This window comes from Ammospiza caudacuta, chromosome 11, assembly GCF_027887145.1.
Source record: "Ammospiza caudacuta isolate bAmmCau1 chromosome 11, bAmmCau1.pri, whole genome shotgun sequence".
Taxonomy (NCBI): Eukaryota; Metazoa; Chordata; class Aves; order Passeriformes; family Passerellidae; genus Ammospiza; species Ammospiza caudacuta.
In genome coordinates, this window is record NC_080603.1 from 22,274,379 (window position 1) to 22,294,626 (window position 20,248).

General features: G+C 39.5%; 1 protein-coding gene across 1 annotated transcript in view; it reads right to left on the reverse strand.

Moving 5' to 3' along the window:
* The window catches only part of NAALADL2 (N-acetylated alpha-linked acidic dipeptidase like 2), a 312,928-nt gene that overhangs the window by 205,670 nt on the left and 87,010 nt on the right, over positions 1–20,248 (reverse strand). Inside the window, exon 2 of the mRNA XM_058812368.1 lies at positions 8,668–9,169. Coding sequence (XP_058668351.1) covers positions 8,668–9,161 — 494 coding nt within the window. The 5' untranslated portion in view covers positions 9,162–9,169. The remainder of the gene's footprint in view (positions 1–8,667; positions 9,170–20,248) is intronic.

Consider the following 20,248-nt stretch of genomic DNA (forward strand, 5'->3'; position numbering starts at 1 on the left):
AAGTCTCTGTTCCACAGATAGCACTTGGGTCACACAGGGCATCTTTCTTCCACAAAAGCCACCTCCCCATGTTCCCAGAGCCATTCTTCAACGGGAGGTGGCAGGGGAAAAAGTGGGAACTTTCCCTTGTTTGATACTACTCTTATCCCCTTTCAAAAAGGACTTTGTACTTATAAATACTCATTCAAAATTATCATGTGAATGAAGAGAGTCCCAAGTGATTCCACAGTGGGAATTACATGGATCTAGGGAGCTCACTCAGCTCCTGGCTACCTGGGAATACACCAACATCCATTCCCAAAGACGAAGCAGGCCTGGCTTCAGACTGAGCCTAACTAGATTAAATACTTGCATTTTTGATAGCAACACAAGAGCTACCTGAAACTGATATCCAGGAGGAAATAGGATGAGTTCCCATTGCTTTTTTCCCACGTTCTTTTCAGCTGTTGGTGTGACAAAAACCAAAATTTGTGTACAGGGGACAAAACTGGTCATGAGTGAAGTGAGCTAGGCCAGCACACTGCTCCCAGCAGCCATAGAGAGGCTGTAGCTGTTAATTAGCAGTAGCTGTTAATAGGAGTGGGCACTAAATGTGAATCTACCCAGGGGAGCAGTGACCAGAGCACCCCTTTCCTCACCCCCTTTCCAAGGAGGTTCTGCTCCTGCAGGAATTCCTCATTCCTGGAATATGGCAATTCACCAAGCACCAGCCTGTAAATTTCATTTAGTCCAAGTCTCCAAAACTCCAATTTTTATAGAGGTTCCAGGCTCTCTCTGCTCCTCAGGTATGTATTTCACAGACTTTACCTGGGAAAAAGATTTGAAGCCCCAAGGTTTTAACATTACTGATTACAACTGATCAGGGAACAAGAAACACTTGGATATGGAACCGTCTCACTTCACTTTGAAAAAAAAGAGAAAAAAAACCAAGTAAAAGTCATTTTCTCACTGCACTGGCACTTTTATTCCTTGGCCATGATACACAGGACAGCAGCTGCTGCCTGCTCTTCCCAAAGCCCTTTGAAGAATTAAGCTGAAGTTATGGATGGCAGCAGGCACCAGCGACAAATCAATTCTTGCCAGAGACGGATTTGGGAGATCCTGCAGGTGATATCACCAGCTGGAATAAGGAACAGATACGCCTCTAAAGGACAGTTAGTTACAACTGGATGTATTATGAAGGGATTTAAACCTCCCTGTTGCTCCAGGGGGGAAAACATGATAGTGAAGGGAGCATTTGAGTGAGAACACACAGGATGAAAAGCAGAGTTGAAATGTGGGAGCTTCTCTGTAGACTGGCTGGAGAGCAAAGCAAAGATTCTTCCCTCTGTGCCCCCATCCCAGTTTTAATCATGGGAAGATTATCTAAAAAACCCTTGGATCTGATATCAACCAAGATGTACAATTTTGGAAAGAAATTATTGAGTAAAGCTCAATAAGGCTACAAGAATTTTAAAAACAGGAGAACAATAAGCTAATCTGATAAATAATGCACAGCCAGAGTTATCACTTGCATCAACATGACTGCCTGGTTCTTTTAATTTTACTATTCAACATCAATCTTTGTTTATCCATCTAATTTACAGAAGCCAGACCCAAAATTAAAACCTCCTAAAAATTATGACAGCCCCATATTTTCCAAATAAAATAAGATTGTTTCATTTTGATTCGGTTTTGGAGCAATAAAATTGAAATACTTTATATACATCATACAGAGTGAGAAAGAAAAAAAAAACAGAAGAATTTTCAAAAGCACTTAAGTGATAGCAGAAATCTGAGTGTCATTTTAAAAAAGTAGATTCTGTGTTTCAACTTCCTCCTCTTTGGGATGTAGGATTTATGTCCTTTTCATACCCACCCTGAAGGCCTTCTGGAGACAAGTTACACCTACCTTGAACTTAAGTTTTGTCATATGTCTTCCAGAAGAGCACTGTGAAAAGTTACACTCATGGCACAAACAGATATAATTACTGGACTCCCATCAGCCCAGTGATGTCTGCAGAATCAAGAGTGATTTTACCAGATCTGAATTTGCCTGTACTGTGGAGCAGATTGTTTATTTTCAAAAATATATATTTGAACAAATGTAGTATTTAAACTCTTGAATTGTTTGATTTAATGACTGAATCCTGTTAAGAATATTAGTCCCTTTTTTCTTTTTTGTCCCAGTTTAAAATATGGCATGCTAGGTGAGGAAAAGCTCTTCATTTTTCTTGTGGCAATTACTTTTCCCCTTCAGGCACCTCTGACAACTCCTCTTGAAACCTCTGAAACATCAGGAATGAACTGATTTTTGCCTTTTATTGTGAACAATTCAAGCACCTCCTCACAGGGGGAGAGATGTCCAAAAAGGCTCGCAGAGATAATGTGGATTTAGGTTGTACCATTGATTAAGCGACTTGGCCAAAACCAGTAATTACAACTGTGCTGAATTGCACAGAAATCCTGTAGCATTCCCATTTCAAAGGAAACAAGGTGCGAAGTTGAAGGAATAAAAGCCAACACACTGAGTTTTCTTACCTAATGATTTCTAGTATGTCTGCTGGGGGGAAAAAACATAAACAACCTTATCATGGAGCTGGGATGATGCAGACAGCCAGGATGGGACTGACAAAAGAGGAGCCCACCAGGAGGAGCCTCCAGTGGAGAATCTTAATATCCCAATTCAGCAACCAATGAACACAAACGGCAGATATCCTACACCATCACAGAATTGTTCAGGTTGAAAAACACCTGTAAGATTGAGTCTAACCATTAAGCCAGCACCTGAGTGGCAAGGTGATTAAATTGTGTTCCTAAATGCCACATCTACACGTCCTTTAAATCCCTCCAAGGATGAAGACTCAACCACTCCCACTCCTAACAGAGATTGGTATACAGGTTTCATTCAACTCACACAGAACCCAGTCCTAATCCAAACAAAACCAACACAAGTTCCCTGGAGCACTTCTGCCACCTCTTTAGAAGCGCAAAGGATTAAATCCTCAAAGCTTCATCTGACCACAAACAGATTTCACCCCAACAGAAAGCTCCCACCCTAGACCTTCAAGCACATTAAGCTGATGTCTGCTCCAGCACTATGATTGGCACCTCTGTGTCTCTTTAAACAGTTTGGTTTTTTTCCCTCCTAATTCCTTCACAGGACTGTTAGCAAACTCCCATACCATCTGAGCCTGATCTAAGGAGTAAACAACGAAAATTAAATTAATGTCATGCTCAGTAACATTTAGAAATTGCAAGCTAAGCAGCTGCCACTTATTCCTCGTAACTCAAAGTATTTTATGGAAGGAAGTTTTCAAATAACATATATTGATTTTGTCAGGTTTGGGCTTTTTTTTTCCTTTTACCCAAGCAACATATGTTATTTGTTCTCCATTTTCCCCCTAAATTCTTTGCATTTTATTCCAATTTCTCCCCATTTCCCCCCTCATTTTTCCCCAGTATTTTCTCTGTTTCTTACCAAATTTCCCCCATTTTTTCCCAGTTTTCCCCCAATTTTTTCCACATTCTACCCTCCCAAAAATATCTTTTTTCTCAAAAAAATCCCATGTTTTCCCTCAAAAAATCCCATTTTTCCCCAATTTTCCCTCATTTTTCCCCTCAATTTTATTCCTAATTTTTCCCCTCAATTTTATTCCTAATTTTTCATCATTTTATTCCAATTTTTCCCCGATTTTAATTCCAATTTTTTTTTCCAATTTTTATTCCCATTTTCCTCCCAATTTTATTCCCATTCTCCTCTTATTTTATTCTTATTTTTCCCAAATAAGGAAATGTGGGCAAGGATAAATCCCAAATAAAGAAATGTGGGCATGGCTAAATTCCAGATAAAAAATGTGGGCGGGGCTACACCCAAATAAGGGAATTGTGGGTGGGGCAAAGTCCACATAAGGGAATTTCCCCCCTTTTTCTCCCATTTTATTCCCATTTTCCCCAAATTCTCCCCAATTTTTTTTCTATTTTTTTCCCAATTTTCCCCCAATTTTTATTCCCATTGTCCTCCCAATTTTATTCACATTTTCCTCTTCTTTTATTCTTATTTTTCCCAAATAAGGAAAGGTGGGTGAGGCTAAATCTCAAATAAGGGCATGTGGGCAGGTCTAAGCCCAAATAAGGAAATGTGGGTGTGGCTGAATCCCAAAAAAGGAAATGTGGGTATGGTTAAGTCCTAAAAAAGGAAATATGGGCAGAGCTAAGTCCAAATAAGGAAATGTGGGCAAGGCTAAATCCCAAATAAGGAAATGTGGGCATGGCTAAATCCCAAATAAGGAAATGTGGGCATGGCTAAACCCTTAATAAGGAAATGTGGGTGGGCTAAGCCCAAATAAGTAAATGTGGGTGTGGTTAAATACCAAATAGAGAAGTGTGGGCAGAGCTAAGTCCAAATAAGGAAATGTGGGCGTGGCTAAGCCCAAATAAGGAAGTGTGGGCATGGCTAAATCCCAAATAAGGAAATGTGGGCATGGCTAAGCCCAAATAAGGAAATGTGGGTGGGCTAAGCTCAAATAAGGAAATGTGGGCATGGCTAAGCCCAAATAAGGAAATGTGGGCATGGCTAAATCCCAGATAAGGAAATGTGGGCATGGGTTAATACCAAATAAGGATATACAGGCGTGGCTAAATCCCAAATAAGAATATGTGGGTGTGGCTAAATACCAAATAATGAAATGTGGGCAAGGATAAATCCCAAATAAAGAAATGTGGGCATGGCCAAATCCCAGATAAGGAAATGTGGGCGGGGCTGCACCCAAATAAGGGAATTGTGGGTGGGGCAAAGTCCACATAAGGGAATTTCCCCCCTTTTTCTCCCATTTTATTCCCATTTTCCCCAAATTCTCCCCAATTTTTTTTCTATTTTTTTCCCATTTTCCCCCAATTTTTATTCCCATTGTCCTCCCAATTTTATTCACATTTTCCTCTTCTTTTATTCTTATTTTTCCCAAATAAGGAAAGGTGGGTGAGGCTAAATCTCAAATAAGGGCATGTGGGCAGGTCTAAGCCCAAATAAGGAAATGTGGGTGTGGCTGAATCCCAAAAAAGGAAATGTGGGTATGGTTAAGTCCTAAAAAAGGAAATATGGGCAGAGCTAAGTCCAAATAAGGAAATGTGGGCATGGCTAAATCCCAAATAAGGAAATGTGGGCATGGCTAAACCCTTAATAAGGAAATGTGGGTGGGCTAAGCCCAAATAAGGAAATGTGGGCATGGCTAAGCCCAAATAAGTAAATGTGGGCGTGGCTAAATACCAAATAAGGAAGTGTGGGCAGAGCTAAGTCCAAATAAGGAAATGTGGGCATGGCTAGATCCCAAATAAGGAAATGTGGGCATGGCTAAGCCCAAATAAGGAAATGTGGGCATGGCTAAACCCTTAATAAGGAAATGTGGGTGGGCTAAACCCAAATAAGGAAATGTGGGCATGGCTAAGTCCTTAATACGGAAATGTGGGTGGGCTAAGCCCAAATAAGGAAATGTGGGTGGGGTAAGCTCAAATAAGGAAATATGGGCATGGCTAAGCCCAAATAAGGAAGTGTGGGCATGGCTAAATCCCAGATAAGGAAATGTGGGCATGGCTAAATCCCAAATAAGGAAATGTGGGCATGGCTAAGCCCAAATAAGGAAATGTGGGTGGGGCTAAGCTCAAATAAGGAAATGTGGGCATGGCTAAGCCCAAATAAGGAAATGTGGGCATGGCTAAATCCCAGATAAGGAAATGTGGGCATGGGTTAATACCAAATAAGGATATACAGGCGTGGCTAAATCCCAAATAAGAATATGTGGGTGTGGCTAAATACCAAATAAGGAAATGTGGGCATGGTTAAATCCCAAATAAAGAAATGTGGGCATGGCTAAATCCCAGATAAGGAAATGTGGGTGGGGCTACACCCAAATAAGGGAATTGTGGGTGGGGCAAAGTCCACATAAGGGAATTTTCCCCCCTTTTTCTCCCATTTTATTCCCATTTTCCCCCAATTCTCCGCAATTTTTTTTCTATTTTTTTCCTGCTTTTTTCCCAATTTTCCCCCAATTTTTAGTCCCATTGTCCTCCCAATTTTATTCTCATTTTCCTCTTCTTTTATTCTTATTTTTCCCAAATAAGGAAAGGTGGGTGAGGCTAAATCTCAAATAAGGAAATATGGGCAGAGCTAAGTCCAAATAAGGAAATGTGGGCATGGCTAGATCCCAAATAAGGAAATGTGGGCATGGCTAAACCTTTAATAAGGGAATGTGGGTGGGCTAAGCCCAAATAAGGAAATGTGGGCATGGCTAAACCCTTAATAAGGAAATGTGGGTGGGCTAAGCCCAAATAAGTAAATGTGGGTGTGGCTAAATACCAAATAAGGAAGTGTGGGCAGAGCTAAGTCCAAATAAGGAAATGTGGGCATGGCTATATCCCAAATAAGGAAATGTAGGTGTGGCTAAGCCCAAATAAAGAAATGTGGGCATGGCTAAGCCCAAATAAGGAAATGTGGGTGGGCTAAGATCATATAAGGAAATGTGGGCATGGCTAAGCCCAAATAAGGAAATGTGGGCATGGCTAAATCCCAAATAAGGAAGTGTGGGTGTGGCTCAATACCAAATAAGGAAATGTGGGCAGAGCTAAGTCCAAATAAGGAAATGTGGGCATGGCTAAATCCCAAAAAAGGAAATGTGGGCAGAGCTAAATCCCAGATAAGGAAATGTGGGTGGGGCTGCACCCAAATAAGGGAATTGTGGGTGGGGCAAAGTCCACATAAGGGAATTTTCCCCCCTTTTTCTCCCATTTTATTCCCATTTTCCCCCAATTCTCCCCAATTTTTTTCCTATTTTTTCCCAATTTTTCCCCAATTTTTATTCCCATTGTCCTCCCAATTTTATTCCCCCACACACCCATGTTTCATTGCAGTCCCTCTGACTCCTGCTAAACAGATGTTGAGGGAAAGCAACTGAACACAACATGGGATAAAAGCTGTCTCAGACCAAAATGCTGGGTTAGGAAAACCATGTGGGTAATGCAGCATACTAAAACCATTGATTATATATTTATATACAGAATTGATAGGTAGCTGAATTAATATTTGACTGCTTTTACTGAATTCATACTATTAAATAGGTAAAAAAACCCAAACAAGTATTAAGAATTATGCTACAGGATGGCAACTAGTGAAGTTTTTTAAGTTTCAAAGTATTTATATAATTCATTTTACCCAAAATCCAGATTCTCACTAGTGTCTTAACAGCAAGCTGAAATCATTTGACAAGTGATAAAGGGTTTGAAAAGGGATGGTTTTAAACAACCCTTTGAAATAGTAGAATGGCGAGAGATTCCCAGTCCCCAAACACAAAGTACTGAAGTATTATCCTGAGTCTGACAGACACGTCAGCAATTTGCTGTAATTTGTGTAATATCCAATCTTGGGGCTTAGCTCACTCCAATACTTTGGTTGTGATGAAGCCTAATAACAGAATTCAGTTCAATTTACACTCTGAAAGACAAAGAAGTTATCTTTTTACATTAAAAATTAACATTTTTCATGACCTAAACCCTTTTCCATCTAAAAATAATTAGATTTGTATGAAGTAGAATCAGTTCAGTACATGAAAACTGACGTGAAACCCTTTGTATTTCCTTTTTCTCTTGCATTTAGTAACAGTGTTGGCTCAAAACATGGTATTACCCACAGGATTTAAGACTTGGCTTAGTAAATATGATAAAATACAAATATTACTAGAACACCCATGTGGTTATTTCTGATGTATTTCTGATCTACTAGGTAACATCTCTTTGGATAACCATGACAACAAACTTTTCTAACTTCAGGTATGGGAGTTCTGCTGCTTCTGAACTGATACTGATCAAAAAATCTGCAATTCACTACCTTTAACATGAAAAAGAAACTTTGCATTCCAGAAGCCAAAAATAAGCTCATCTCCCCTCCCCATATAGAAGTAAATTTCAAAAGTTGGCAGGAAAACCTATTTTCTTCCACACTCACTGTTACAGAAAAGTGATTATACTATGACACAAACATGTTATACAGACTGTCAAAGAAGTGAAAGAATTCCACATTGAAAAAATAATAAAATCAAACCCAGGTATTTTAAAAAAACTTACATTCTTAAAACAGGTAATAAAGAAAAAACACCCAACAAAAACAAATCACCATCTTTCAGAGTGCAAAGGTCAATTTTTCCATCCTAAACCCACAGAGAATAAAGGTTTAATTTACCATATAGAGGAAAAAAAACCAAAACCCAGAGTTCACTTTTGTGACAAAAATTAGATAGGGATTTTTTTTAAAGCACCAAATATTACAAAACATCATATCAACCTTGCTTTTCAATAGTGTTATTTGGAACTCAGCTGGATCTAGGACAGCTGCTCTATTGTATTTGTATGTATTTCCATTCAATTTGAATTATCTGTGTTTTTCAATTCCTTTACATTAAAGATAATAATATATTTAGCAATAGAACATTAATAAAGCAAAACATTATGATTAGCACAAATTTGCATTATTAAAAAATGAATTTTGTACATGCTTATGAACATCTCCCAAGTGTCATTATAAAATTGAACATTAAAAAAAAGTCAGGGTTTGTAAGTAAGATTCCACATTTAAAAAATCAGGTGAAGACTTAACAGTGGCACCTGAGAGCATTTAGACAAAAAACCTGCCAAGGTACGTACCTGTAAATCCGTTTAATATTTTCAGCTTTGATTTCCTTGAGAATTTCATGGTAGATCTGAGGATTATTTGGTTCTTGAGATGTTGGGGGAGAAGGGCATTTCTTGCGTGCATAATATCCTATCACAACTCCAAAAATAAATAAAATCAAAGCAGTGCAAAATATTTTCAGTATCTGAAAAAAGCTGCAGCGGTTGCTCTTTGGTGCCTGTCTGGTGTAGTGGGAGATGTAGTCAGGGTCTTCCTGGAGCCTCTGGAATCTCCCCTTTGGGGAAGAGGAAGGCTGGATGGGCTCCAGGTCGAGGTCAGGGCTCTGGGAGTTGCCCAGCTGGTGCTGGGCTGTGCTGTCCAGTTGGAAATGGTCAAAGCCAGGCTCCTCCAGCTCTTTCTCCATGTCCCACTCCAGGTCCAACGCTGTGGCTTGGAGCTCATCGTTGTCCAGGTATGGAGAGTGTCCCTGTGCTCTCTGGTCTGCATTCACTTTGTGATAGGCCATCTTTTTATCTATTAAAACAAAATTTAAAACCAAAATGTTTGTTTCTACATGCACACCTAAACAATTTATTCATTCTTTGTAAACCAGAAAGAACGAATCAGACAATAAAGCCCAAAAACTGGGTTCTCAATATTTCACTCTCCCCACTTCCATTGTCCTGGCTTTTGTCAGATCAGCAGTCCCATGAACATCATCATGGGAAATATATTGTAACAATATGAATAAAAAGAATTTAAAAGTGCCAATGGCAAAGCACTGAAATTATCCAATTATTTTGTCAGTCCTCAAGATAATATTAAAAAATTGAGTGAAGGCTCAGAGTTTCCAAAACAATTATTTGTTACCTGAAAGTAATTTTAAAGCTTAACAACTGTGTGCAACAATTTCATTTCACACACCATACAAAATAATGCTGCTAAAATAAAGTTGAAAAGCTGGAAATAATATGAATTGCCTGATCTGATTCTAAACACATGGAAATGATAAATTAAAAAAGAAACTTCAGGGTGACACTGTACTTACATATCAATAAAAGGCTTCCATTTAGATGGAGCATTCTATTATTTATAGGTATTTTAAATGCATAGTTCTGGAATGACTGATTAATTTACTTAGAAATTGTCCCAGCTGTTTTGCTCCACTTATTTTTCCCATTTTAATGAATCAAAAGCACTGCCAGGTAAGTATTTGTAACAAAATAATTCTTTTAATAGCAAAGCATAACTGTGGCACTACGAGATATTTCTATGAAGTAGAAGCCCTCTACAGGGAACTCTGACCTCCAGTACAAACACTCAAAGTCAATTTTCAACAAATCATCTTTGACAGACTGCAACAACAGGGTGCCTTTTCCCCCACACTCTGACAATAGCCATTCCAACACATAAGCATCTGTAATTTAGGGCTTTTCAAACATCAGACTCACTTCTCAATTAGAATTAAATGAAGATAAAGATATGAAACCTCTCATAGTGATGAACACTAGACTGACACCTACAACACTACATTACCACTCCATTTTTATGTTTTAAGGCATTTTCACTCCCTAAGATTCACCTCCAAATAACATTACCACATAACAGAGGAACCCACTGTAATGGCAAAGTGGAATTCAGCTTTTTGAAGCTCTCTGAAGAGAGCAAACTGCTTGCAAGCTCCAATATAATGAAACAGCCTTTTGTCTCCTGAAAGGCTATCTGCCTCTATACAATACCAATTTACAGTGCCTATTTTCCCCCTACAGCCATATAAATATCCCTCACCTATAAATGTCAGGCAGCCTGGAAACAGCCAAGAGACCCCACATGTTCCAAGTCACCATCCCAGCCCCTCTGCAAATCAATTCTCCCCCTGCAGCCCAAACCCCTCCAGAGGCAGTGGGAGCAACAGAGTTTAGAGTGAGCTGAGCTGAAGCCTCTTAAATTAGTGGGAAAGCCTGCATTATTTATTTAAATAACGACTGCAAATTTAGTCTTTAAATTCCAGCAGAGTCCAGCAAAGTCAAACAGCTGCAAAGCTGCTGTGGCTGCTCTCTGTGGAGTTTGTTACCCCAACCCTCAGGTTTGTGAAAAATCCTCTGAACTTCAGCACCACAATCCCCATGGCTGTGAATGACCTGGAGATCTCCCAAGGGAGCACTCTGCCTCTCCATCCAGGTTGTTCAGGAAGATATTTAATAATGCCAGCCCCAGAAATGATGCCTGCTGCACTGAGCTTCCTGCCAAGCGCCAAGGGGACATCAAACCACGTATTAATACTCTTTAGAAAATTGAGATAACTCATTTTCAAGCTATTTATCTGCCCTTTCACTCTGTCTCCTCTTCTGTTAGTGGAAGGATTAACTTGCAAACCATCGGTGACAGAGATCATTGCTAGGTAATATCACCTGCCCAACAACCTCATCTTTCCAACTCCACTTAATACCGCTTTATATTAGAAATTAAAGACTGATGTTTTGTCCTTTAAAGCAAAGCAAATCATCACTGCATTTCATAAACAGGTAATTTTGGCTCTAGAATTCCTGAAGTCATTTAACAAATGGTTTAGGCAAATAGGTAAACCCTTGGCAGATTACTACAGTACTAGCCATAAACCAGAATTAAGGAAGTTTTTCAGATGGAGTTTCACAGCAAATATTAATCTTGCTGAGCTTATAAATGTTGACCATTGCCTATCTGTGGTAGTTAAGTTTTCCCTGTATTTATGATACGAAAAAAATTGTGTTATTGTTCAATGGAGTGTATTAATAAAGGTTATTTAAATCTACATATAAACGCATAATAAAAATTCATATGAAATTTCTTGAAATGGTTATTATGCAAATGAGTAGTAACCCCTTTCCACAGCTTAACATCTCAGCAATTCAATTTTCATTCAGAGCACCAAAACCAGTTTCCTCACTTCAGGAAAAAAAACAAAAAACAAACAAAGCAACAAACACGCAAGCAGCTAAATGACCTAAAATAAAAAAATCAATATTCAATTCAGTTTTATATTTGAGACCAGTCTTTGGAGTGTGGGATCTTATTAGCAACACATGTCCCTTTAGCTAAAGAATGCAAAGAATGCAAGAGTGGCTGCAGTTGTTCACTTCACTTTTCCCTCTAATATTTCTAAGCTCATTGTTCCAGTCTGAGGACACAGCACAACTCACCTTGAAGTATCTGAGATCAGGGCCTGCACTGCATTTAACCATTCCAAAAGTAATTTTACAAAGGGTCTCCTGGTTCTTAAGGCACAGATCATTTGTGCCATCCAATCTGTATTACCTGTTCTATTTAGTATTTGATATTTAGCTAGTTAAGGAAGTAGGCATAACTTAAACATTATTTATTAAATGTAGTTTTGGCTTGGAACTGGAAGGAGAAAGAAAACACTACATATTCACAGTAATAGTGAATTGTGAAAGAAAAAGACAATAGAAATACAGAAGAAAATGAAGTCAAGAAAAAAACACTACAATACTCTAGTTCAGACTTCTCTATAACACAGACCATAAAATGAACATATTTTTGAAAGACATTTTTGAAAACTTCAGGAGATAGAAAATTCACCCCATCTGCCAGCAAGCTGTTTCAACATTTAATTGTTGTTAAATACATGTTTTATTATGAAGATAAAAGAGCAACTGCAAAATGCCAGAAGTCTGAATATGCACCAAGTGAGCTTTAAAGCCACTCTATAGGGACAGCAAAGGGGATCATAAACTCTGGAATACTGGACAGAGCCAAGCTGATGACCAATAAAGCTGATGTACATTTCTACACTTCCACTGGTTTGTGGGGAGAATGTTTATAGAGAGGTATCAAACCAAAGCTGAATATCCTTTCAATTAACTACACACAAGAAATCAGGAGAGTCAGCTTTATCAGATTGTTGTTGCCTTAACGAGCCCATTTCAAAACTCTCTGCCTGTGCTTTGACCTTAAAAATAACACATTTACATCCTGCCTGATAGGAACATCTTGTTATGGAACCACCAGAAACTTTTCTTGACAACTTTCCCTGCTTCAATCCCTTATCAGCAAAGCTTTTGGAAACTATAGAATATGATCTTCATTAGAGGTCACCCTCCAATACCTCCATAACAGAAAAGTGAGTTTACATGAACATTTTATGAAACCAACAAGGAAAAAGCAATATGAGCATAGCACTGTAAATTGTTTGTGACTGGTGCTGTAGTTGTTAAATGCAGCTCATAAATAGCTGAGACAATTAGCAGGCTCATGCCCAGCAGGAAGTGTTGGCAAGTGTTAATGGGCTGCCCACAGAGAGCCCTTCTCAGGCCACTGAAAAGGCAAAATTCACCCAGGAATTCTCCTAAAGGCACTGGGGCCTCTTTGTACAGTCATAAATCCAAAATTCCAGGGCTGTTGGATCATCTCATTATGAAGGGGTCTTTCCTTTTTATTTTCTTCTCAATATCTTCTATACGGAGTGCTTTTCCTCTAAGTCCTTGTAATCTTTTTGTGCCTGCGTAAACCCCAAAGTAGATGGAATATCACCTGTTTAAAGGGCCAACAGCTGTGCTTATCATGGAGCTCAACACCCTCTGCACTTGCAAGGCTTAAAAGTATGTATGACAACAAATTAGTACTTTGTTAAATGACATGATGCCAAGTTTCAGGCCTAGACAAATTTCTTCAGAGTTATAAATCCCTGACAAAACTTGTTTGCAGAAGAGATTATTATGTCCTTGTCAACAGCAACGTTACACTGCTCTGTAATTCAAAAATAATAATGTGATATTTCCATCACCGCTGCCTTAATTCTGTGCAGTAATGATTTCTCCCTTCCCTCACCTTTGGGATATGGGCTTGGCAAGCAGTTAGGTTACAGCAGGACAGTTAAGGACCTTGTCACTCCATAGAGCCAGCAGATGAAAACAAATGACAAAACTCACCAGTTGTTCACATTTCTCTGAAGATAAGTGCAGCTTGAAAGACTGAGCAGTGTTGTAGCAAAAACAACAGAGAGATCAGACTGGAGATCAGCTTAGACTCAACAGCTTAGTTGAGTCTAAAGTTGTCTCTTTCTTCATTAGTAAGTTCTTTTGCACAAATAAATGATAGAGTGTCTAACCTCTTCAAAATCTCTCATTGATTTTATTATAACCCAAACAGCCATGTGGACCAGGATACCATTGATATCAACACAAAGGATGACCAAATGATAGGAACAGGGGCTGTGGTGCACCCTGATTGATAAGACTTGTGCAGGATGATGCCCAGCTGGAGCAGGAATTAATCTGCCTACAATCAAATGCATCAGCACCTGAGCTGTAATATCCTGGGCCATCCACATGTGCACAGGTACATGGATATATTTGCCTGCTGCCTTTTTAGAATCTCTGAATTTCTGGGACTCACAGAAAGATTGCAGAAAGCTTCTTCTTCCACAGTAGACCAGGTAACAAAAGGCAGCCTTAGCTGGTCCCTAATATGCTGGGCATGTATTACCAACACAGATTTTTCCCATTCTCAGACATGTCTAGTTTACAAACACCTATTTGCCTGAAACAAAACTCAAGATATATTTACTGACTTTATAGGAGCTAACAGCATCTGTGATAGATGCAGAGTCTGCCGAGGGGGTTTATTAATAGTGTGGTGTAATCAGATCACTATAAATGGCTCTGGTAGAGCCTGTGCATTCCTTGTGGGATGTGCTGGGCTGCTGCCTTTGCTTTGCTTCCAGGACAGCTCTTTCCTCCCATTAGGGTGGGAACAGCTCAGTTCTCTCACTGTTCACTCCTTTTTGCTCATTTGCAAACATCAGGATGACAACGCCAAACAAGGAGAGAGAAGACACAAACACACACTCCAGTTTCTTAGTTCATGAATTAATCACTCATGTTTCCACTGCAATCAACACTCGGATCCTTCTCCTTGAGAAAGGCATTGGGTAGGATTTCATTGTTTCTAAAAGCTAAGAAGTAGATGGACAATCAGAACTTCCAGGGCTAGTTAGGATGTGTTGTGTATGTGTGTTTACACTTTGTTCTTAAACTGGGTGTAAGGGGAAGAAATTCTGTCCCACATCTCTGTTCAATTGCACACCTCCTGCCCAAACCACATCCCCACCATTTACCTTCCCAAAACCCTGCCAGAGCTCCTGCCCATCCCACCCAAGGCTCTTCTTCCAAAATGTCAGTCTTTCCCTTCTCCCATTTTTCCTCACAAAGACTCTCTGTACACTAACCTGATACCCAGTCTGCCTGCACAGATATGTTTTTCCAACTTCAAGGTTTTATCAATAATATATTTTGCATTTCATTCCCCCAGACATTATAATTGCCTCTGAAAGAAATAAAATACAAAGCTTCACCAGGACAAAAACTATTATTGGGGCATTTGCATTTAAGCTTATAGTTGAATTTGATGTGAAAGAAAATCATTGTGAATGGTGTTTAACTTGAAAATGCTGACAGCAATAGCTGCACTAACAGGCCATAGCAGTTCTTAAGAAAGTTAATTTTATATGACTCATTTCTGCTTCAGAAATTTTTACGTTGCCAGTCTTTAGATTGGGCACATTTCATCTGCTATACTTCAAAAGATGCAAACCAACATTGCAAAATGCTGTGTGGTTTCAACCCATATCTTGGAAACAACAAAAAAAACCACAAAAAACCAACACTATAACTAACCAGCCAACTAACAATAAAAACAAGCAAAAGAAAACCAAAATCAAAAGGTCACTTTTATGGATGAGCTACAAACAAGAAAAGCAGGAATGTGGCCTCATCATAGGCATCAAGTCCATTCCTGATTTTAAACAATCTGTTTAAAACACATTCTGTTTAGGGAAAGAAAAACAACCAAACTAAACCAACCAAAAAAAGAAACTACAACCCACAAACAAGCTGATGACCTTTTGGGATACAATTTCACCTAAAACTGGTCCAACCTTGCTGCCCCAGCAGGGTCACCCCAGAGGACACAGCGCAAGATCGCACCCAGATGGTTCTGGGGCATCTCCATTGAAGGAGACTCCACACTCTTTGCATGCAATCTGTTCCAAGTGCTCCAGTTTTCAGAGTTTGGGATCAGTTTCTCAGACTTAGCTGGTTACAGAAGACAAATCTTCCTAATCTTCCTATTAGCAATATTTCACATGGAAATGGGAGATACAGAGGAAATATGTCTCATGTCTCATGTCAAGAGTAATTTTTTTGATAAAACCAGACTTTAAATGATATATTCAAAATACTGATAGACACACATGAAAATGTTCCTGCTGTCACCATCCTGTGCTATTCTAACTTGCTGTAGAAAAATAGGTCAGTACTTGTATTAAAAAATTAAATCCTTACTTCATGACTACATTTTCTAGATTTTTTTCTCATTTCTTGCTCAGTGGGGTTTTACTCAGTTTTTATCAAGTTCAACAATGACAGGGAGCCCTTAAAAATAATATATTATGGAGCTGAAGATGGCAACATTTACAATTTAGCTTTATTGGAATTTTACTATATTTTGATAGATGACAGCTTTAATGATTCAGTGCATGGTTTATGGTAGAAAACAGTAAGGCAGTAACATAATTTTCTGCTCTTTCCAACGATCTGTATCCAAAGAATTCAGAAAACAAGCCAGTGTACTTCATAATCACGCCAAATTTATTTTCTGGGTGAACTCTCAAATGTTAAAGCTCAAGTACACAGAGTGGTGTTGCTGTGGCAACCCGAGATGAGCCCGTGTTTGTAAAGCACACTGGTGTCCCCTGCACACCTGTGAGGCACAGGGACAGCCCAGGCTCCTGTCAGGATGCAATTCAGAGCATCATCAGCCCCAAGACTGCTCCTGGCAAGGCCAGGGGACATTGCTGGAGCCATCAGGCTGTGACAACCCTGCATATGATCCATACAATGTCAGAATCGCAGCCTTGGTTAGATTGGAAAAGACCTTTAAGGTCACCCAGCCCAGCCATTCACCCAGCACTGCCAAGGCCACCTCTGCACCGTGTCCCCAAGTGCCACAGTCACACAGGTTTTAAATACATCCAGGGGTGGTGACTCCACCACTGCCCTGGGCAGCTGTGCCACGGCTTTCAGTGAAGAAAGATTCCTTGCATCCAATGTAAACCCTCTCTGGTGCAGCTTAAAGCCAATTCTTCCTGTCTCACCACATGTTATCTGGGAGAAAAGACCGACCCCACCTGGCTGAACCTCCTTTCAGGGAGTTGTAGAGAAGATAAGCCTAAACCTAAGCCTCCTTTTCTCCAAACACCACCTCCCTCAGCTGTTCTTCCTAAGCCTTGTTTACTCCTGCTTCTAGGGCCTAAATGAGAAAGCCTTCATTTGCCCCAAGATGTAATATCAGAAGATTTAGTGTTGCTATAGCTATAGGCGGAGTAGAGCAGTAATATGTTTGGTGTCCTTTGACCTTTTTTTTCCTAAATCTCCTCTGAAATAAGCTGTCAAGTTTGAGAAATGTCAGAGTTTGGTCATTTGAGTCTGCCTGGAGGTGTAATTTTGCATGGTGTACAATTCCTGTGAATTTATCAGAACATGTTTTTTCACACATAGTCAATATGGTGTGACATTCAGCATCCTGAGTCCGCCAATGTCTACACGCTGAAATGAGTTTATGATTTCTTTTACAAAGAAAATCTGAGATGTGTTAGTTCAGGTCAACAAAGGAATCCTCAGTGGATTCCTGAGGATAAAAATTAAAGGAAGCACCCCTTCTTCTTTCTGCATTTCCTCTGCACACCTATCTTCTGGCAGTTCTGCCACAGCTTTAAGATCTGTGATGAACTACATCTACACGTAGAGCTTCACATATCAGTAATGTATGTGCTGTCAGTAGCTCTCCAGAAGAATTTCACGCTTTCTCTTAAGCCCTTGTGGAACTAAGCCACAAAAGCAGCCAGATCTGATGATGTTTTCAGCCAAGTCCTACCCAAGCATGACCACATCCTTGGGAGAACAGACACAGCTGCTTAGCCTGTGGTTTAATCTTCAGCCTCTCTTTGATGGCCTCCCAGTTATTATTTAGGGAAATCTCTCAGCCTTGCTCTGCTGTATGGAGATGAGGGCATTGCAAGAAATAAACTGGATAAGTCCATTATCCTAAAGACTACCTTAATTTTCAGTCTCAACCTGATCTGGTCATTTTTGACACACTCAAGTTGACAGTCAAACTTCCATCTATGCACAACTTATCACAGACTGCCAGTAGACTGAACTTATTAATACTGTTAGTCTATACACATTTCTCAAGAAATAATTTCTTAAAAAGCAACCATAACACTTCTTGACCACTTAGAGAAGAGCATGATACACACCTTATAATCTAAAAGAAAACCAGATCAGCGACTGTAGAGGAAAAACTTCTCATAAACCTTTATACTTGGCCAGGGTTGTGCACAGCTATTACAGCTTAAATTGTTTATGCTGTAGAACTTTTGATTTAGAGACATTAGCAGTTGAAGAGAAGCAAAGTGTGCATTATGACAAGAACAAAGAGGACATATTCAAGAAACATATAGCTTAGCACACTGAGCTGAAGAAGGCTATAAACCATGTAACTGATGCTTAGAGGTATTGCAGCAATTCCCTGCTAAAGTGGGAACAGTGCATCAACAGAAGGGCTGATGGTTTCTGCTAATTCAGCTCTATACCACCAGATAAATGTGGGCTGATGATCCTGGGAGATGCTGGGGGCCCAGGTACACACCCTGGACAGGACAGCCAGTGATGTTTGGGACCTTTCAACAAAGTAACAGCAATCGGAAAATGACAATCTGCTGACAGCAAAAAATGTTAAATAATAAATGACACAGGAAAGCAGCTGTGGATGATCAGTCACAGAGCATACTTTGCTTACTGGCTTAATATGTACAATTGCTTCCTCTCCAATTTTCTTTAAAAAGCACCATTAATCCAAAATACCCCAAGGAACAGTGCTAGGAGAAGACTAAACCTTCTGTCCCTGCTTTCAGTTATAAACCAGAACATGTCTATATTCATGTCATAGCACAACTTGTTACAGCCTCTTTAAAAGTGGGATGATACATCAATTACAATACTGGAATTAATTCTGGAAAGTTACTCTGAAAAGTTGACAATTCACAGAATCATGAAAATGTTGGCTGGCAGGGACCTCACAGGGTCACCTGCTCCAACCTCCCACACAAAGCAGGACTGCTGCCAAGAACAGATCAAGTCACCTCATTCTTAAGCTGAACTCATCAAGCATTCAATCAGAGCTAAAGGGTTCAATATAAACACAAATGTATGCCATTGCACTCCCTTTCTTTCCTCTGCTGCCAATACATCTGTTTCTTAGTAAAAATAGCATCAGTATGCAAAAATAAAAACTCTCAGACCTGTAATATAACCAGTTGTTAAAATTCATGCAGACATTTTTGCTTAAAAAAAATACAATACAGAAAAGAGAAAGAATTGGAAAAAGAAATGAAAAGTCTTAACACACAGACATAGCAGCCATGGCATGAAAAATTCATTTCCATTAATGAGACGTGGTAGTCCCCAGGCCAGCGCCCTTTGTATGTGAACCATGTTAATCAGATTGTATGAGCATTTGCTGGAAACTCCTGGGACAGCAAGCAACTATAACTATAGAGCAAGCACAGCAGATTAGCAGCTTGCTAAAAACTGCTTGACTTGTAACCCTTGAAGCACAGGAACGATGCAGGTTTGCTGAATTACTGATAAATGAAGCATTTCATTTATTTGCCTTGTATTTGTTGCAGCCTTTGACGCAATTTCCACATCACCAAAACGTGGACAAAACTTCTTTCTCAGGAGCAGCTTTTGTTAGAAAGCACAGAAAAAACACACAAACAAGGTCTGTGTCAGCCCAACTTTGGTCACAGATGCTTCTGGCACAATGCCTTGCTATTCTACATCTCCAAAAAACCCTTCAGTAAATGCAGCTGGGTTGGAGTGGGATGGAAACACAAGAGCTCCCACCAGGACTCACTGCAGGAGCTCTGCAGGTTTGGATGAGTACAGCTGGACTTAGAGCAAAGCTGAGCAGGACAGCAGGACCTGGTCCTGACCAGACTTCTCCTTTTATAGAGGTTCTATTCCCTGAACCCTTCAGCCTGAAGCAGGAAAACCATCTGGACTCAGGCTTTCCTTCCTTCATCTGGCACTTAATACATTTAATTGCTTCCTAGCTTGGGCACCATCTGCTGCATCATTCCAGGGACACAAACGAAAGGAAACCTGCGCTACCTAGGACAACTTCATTTTAAAAACATTTGGTTTGAGAGTATTGTGGAAATTTCAAAGTTATCAAGGTTTTTATTGATTTTATTCCCAGCCTAATTTTAATCTTAGTCACCAGCTCACACTGTCTGTGCAGAGCCAGGAGTCAGTAAGAAACCAGTGACTCAAAAAGTCACCCTTCAATTGAAGGGAATCAATAAGCTAATTTCCAAAGAACATAACCTGGCAATATTCATGAAAATATTATCCATAGCTGACTCTGAAAAGGAATCCCAAGAAACAAACGTGCTATTAGTGACACTCAATAATACAAACTATTAAATTCTGCAAAGTACTATATGAGTATTTTCAACATTATACAGATAATTTTGATTCAAAATATGAA